This window comes from Morone saxatilis, unplaced genomic scaffold, assembly GCF_004916995.1.
Source record: "Morone saxatilis isolate NCDOM2014 unplaced genomic scaffold, NCSU_SB_2.0 Contig24, whole genome shotgun sequence".
NCBI classification, from domain to species: Eukaryota; Metazoa; Chordata; class Actinopteri; family Moronidae; genus Morone; species Morone saxatilis.
The window spans coordinates 5,296,085-5,298,932 of NW_023339807.1; the positions used below are offsets into that span (position 1 = coordinate 5,296,085).

Consider the following 2,848-nt stretch of genomic DNA (forward strand, 5'->3'; position numbering starts at 1 on the left):
GCAACCAACTCGCCTCACCCTCCCCTTCCAAGTATGTAGGAGAAACTACGGTGGCCGCACAACTCGCAAAAGGCAAAAGGTCCTATCTACAGCCAGTGTTTGGTTTGTCCGTTCTGGGCTACTGTAGAAACACTTACACTTTAAGACGGCGGCCTCCGTAGGAGAGGAGCCGCTCCCTCTGTAGTTAAAAATGAGAAATTCTGAGGTAACGAAAACACAACCATTCTTATGTTCATGTAATTACACCTTCTAAATGTTACACAATGCATCTTTAATTACTGAAGTGACTCATGAACTCGTGTTTTGTCATCTTGAGTTTAATCCTCAGAAACAGCGTGGGCTGGATGGTTCTATACTATCCTACCTTTTATTTGTCTGTAATATTAAATATCTGTTCCATCACCCAGATGTTAAAGATTCCTGATAACAAGACCTTCAACAAGCTCCTGATGTCCAGTATGGCTTTCCAGGTACGCTGCAGCACCAAGTCCAGATAATGTAGTCCATCCAGAAAATGTGCGTTCGCATCTACTGCTGCAAAGATTAGGAGTTAGGCTTCATTGAGATAAACCGTTAATTGCGCTAATTCTCCAGTTGGGTGCCATTAAACCACTGCAGAAGAAGACGCAATGAAATGACATAATTCAGAGTGCCAGTCAAACCTCAAACGGTACGAAGCATGATGGAAATATGACATTTCGGTTTGTTTCATTTATTAATTTAAGGAAGGTTACAGTCTCCTCAACACTCCACACAGATCTGATGTTTTCATCTGCTGCTATTTTTTTTGTCTCTCCGGTGGAGCAGACGTTTGAGTGACATGTAAGTTACACGCTTCATGTGCATCAGGATTTATTGGCTTTGCCTCTGTTTTTTGCTAGGTTTCGATTGCACTTGGGCGCATTTTGTTTTTATTGAACTTTTCCATCTCAGCCAGCATAAGAAATGTTTTGCAATATTTTGCCTCTTTTTCAAATTTACTGTTTTCACTGTTTTTTAAAGCACAAATTGAAAACCTGCATACAAACAGGTGGATGGAAATGCACTCCCTGACTGTTTCTGAACTGCCTCTTTGTATTTTCAGGAATTCAGTGACTGCTTAATGAATTATTTGCATGATGAAACAGTCAAAGGTTACAATTTGGAAGAGATGAGAGACTGATTTTGTGTGTTTTCATTTCATGCTAGGCACATGGCGTTTAGCCCATTTGGCAACCAAAATGCCTGTTTTTGTCTTACTGGACATGTAGCTCATTTTACATCTGACACAATTAATCAATTAATTGACTAGTTGATCCTTTCATCCTGATGTTTTTTCCCTATTTTCAGCCTCTCTGGATCTGCTGTCTTTCTTTGTCATGTGTAATAGCTAACTTAAGATCTTAAAGTTTTGGATTGTTGGTTGGATAAAACATGAATTTGACATCCTCACAGAAATCCCGTTTGGCTTTATGAAATGATGACAGGCATTTTTCATTAGCGGATGTTGAAAGTAGCCATTAGTTGCAGCCATAGTTGCTTTTACTGTCTGCTTCTGCATGGAGTTCCCGTAGATTAAGTCTTCTCGTGTCAAATTAATGCTATATCCAACAGTTACATCAGACAGATGTTGCACAGAAGTCTTCCACGGGGGCAAGACCTTCTGCTGTGAAGAAGCTTCCTGAGACCATCAGGGATAATGTGGACAGAGAGAGCAGTTCCTTACCATCACAGACTCTCCAGGGTGCCATCATGGATGTGAAGGAGGTGCGACAGTCAGACACTTCAGATCCAGGAGGAGGGGAAAATGTGAGCAGAAAGGCAGGGGAAGGGAAGGGGAAATGAGGAAACAAATATGAAGCATGGTTAAATAAAGACTGTTATTTTTCACAGTGCAGTAAGTCAATTGATTGTGAATCAATTCCATGTACAGCACTTTGACTGTGTGGCCTCAGTGTTGACACAGATTATTTATTGTGAATTCCTAGCTTGGCTTTAAAACTCAATCACTCTCCCAGCCACAGAAACACACACAAACATATAAATCCTTCCCCAAAAACAAATAGTTTCAAGAGCGGGTCTCTGCACTCATCTCCCCTCCTTGTTTGCTTTCGGAAGTTGCAAAGGTTAGTGAAAGATATGTTTGTCTTTTTCCACTTCATTGAAGGGTGAACTCAGCTCAGTGCAATAAGAAATGGATTACCCATTCATTAAAGGGGCTGCGTCACTCCTCATTGAGTTGGACAAATAGCAAATTAATTTCTAGCCGCCTAATTTCTCTCTGTTCTCCACTGAATTTCCGATAACGTCGAATTACTGATCACAGCCATGTGAACTCCCTCAACTTTTTATCAATTCATTAAAAATGTGCCACAGCGGAGATGCTACAGAGGAAATTCTCTCTCTTATTTCTGCATGCTTCCTCCACCAGCACAACACTGTATACAAACAGAGATCAACTCAAGTGTTTAATTGAAATTAGGATATTAAAAACACCAGAAACCGTTACAGAAAGTGTTGGAAGAAGTTACTTTGTTGCCATTTTGAATCAGCCATAAACTTTTAAACCAGTGCATCCCAATATGAAACAAAGATGTCAGAGTGATAGCAGCTCTGTCCCAGTCAAGTGCAGGTCTGAAGGTAGTGGTGTTTTGTAAAGTAGCAGTAGTGTATTGACAGGGCAGTATTGATGTTTCAATTAGAGCAGCGTTACATAGTGCCGCAGCATGGTAACACGGTGCGTCTCCTGCCATCTGCTCTGCCTCCACGTCTGACGAACGAGGCACGTGGGGCTAATCGAGCCGCACATGAGCGATGGGACCACGAGATCTGTCTCACACACACACACACACACACACACACACATCCT

At 41.5% G+C, this 2,848-nt stretch overlaps 1 protein-coding gene across 1 annotated transcript in view; it reads left to right on the forward strand.

The window, feature by feature from the left end:
* LOC118335700 (furin-like protease kpc-1) overlaps window positions 1–1,849 on the forward strand; it is a 160,884-nt gene extending 159,035 nt beyond the window's left edge. Inside the window, exons 19-20 of the mRNA XM_035672127.1 lie at window positions 408–470; window positions 1,594–1,849. Coding sequence (XP_035528020.1) covers window positions 408–470; window positions 1,594–1,824 — 294 coding nt within the window. The 3' untranslated portion in view covers window positions 1,825–1,849. The remainder of the gene's footprint in view (window positions 1–407; window positions 471–1,593) is intronic.
* The last annotated feature ends 999 nt before the right edge of the window (window positions 1,850–2,848 follow it).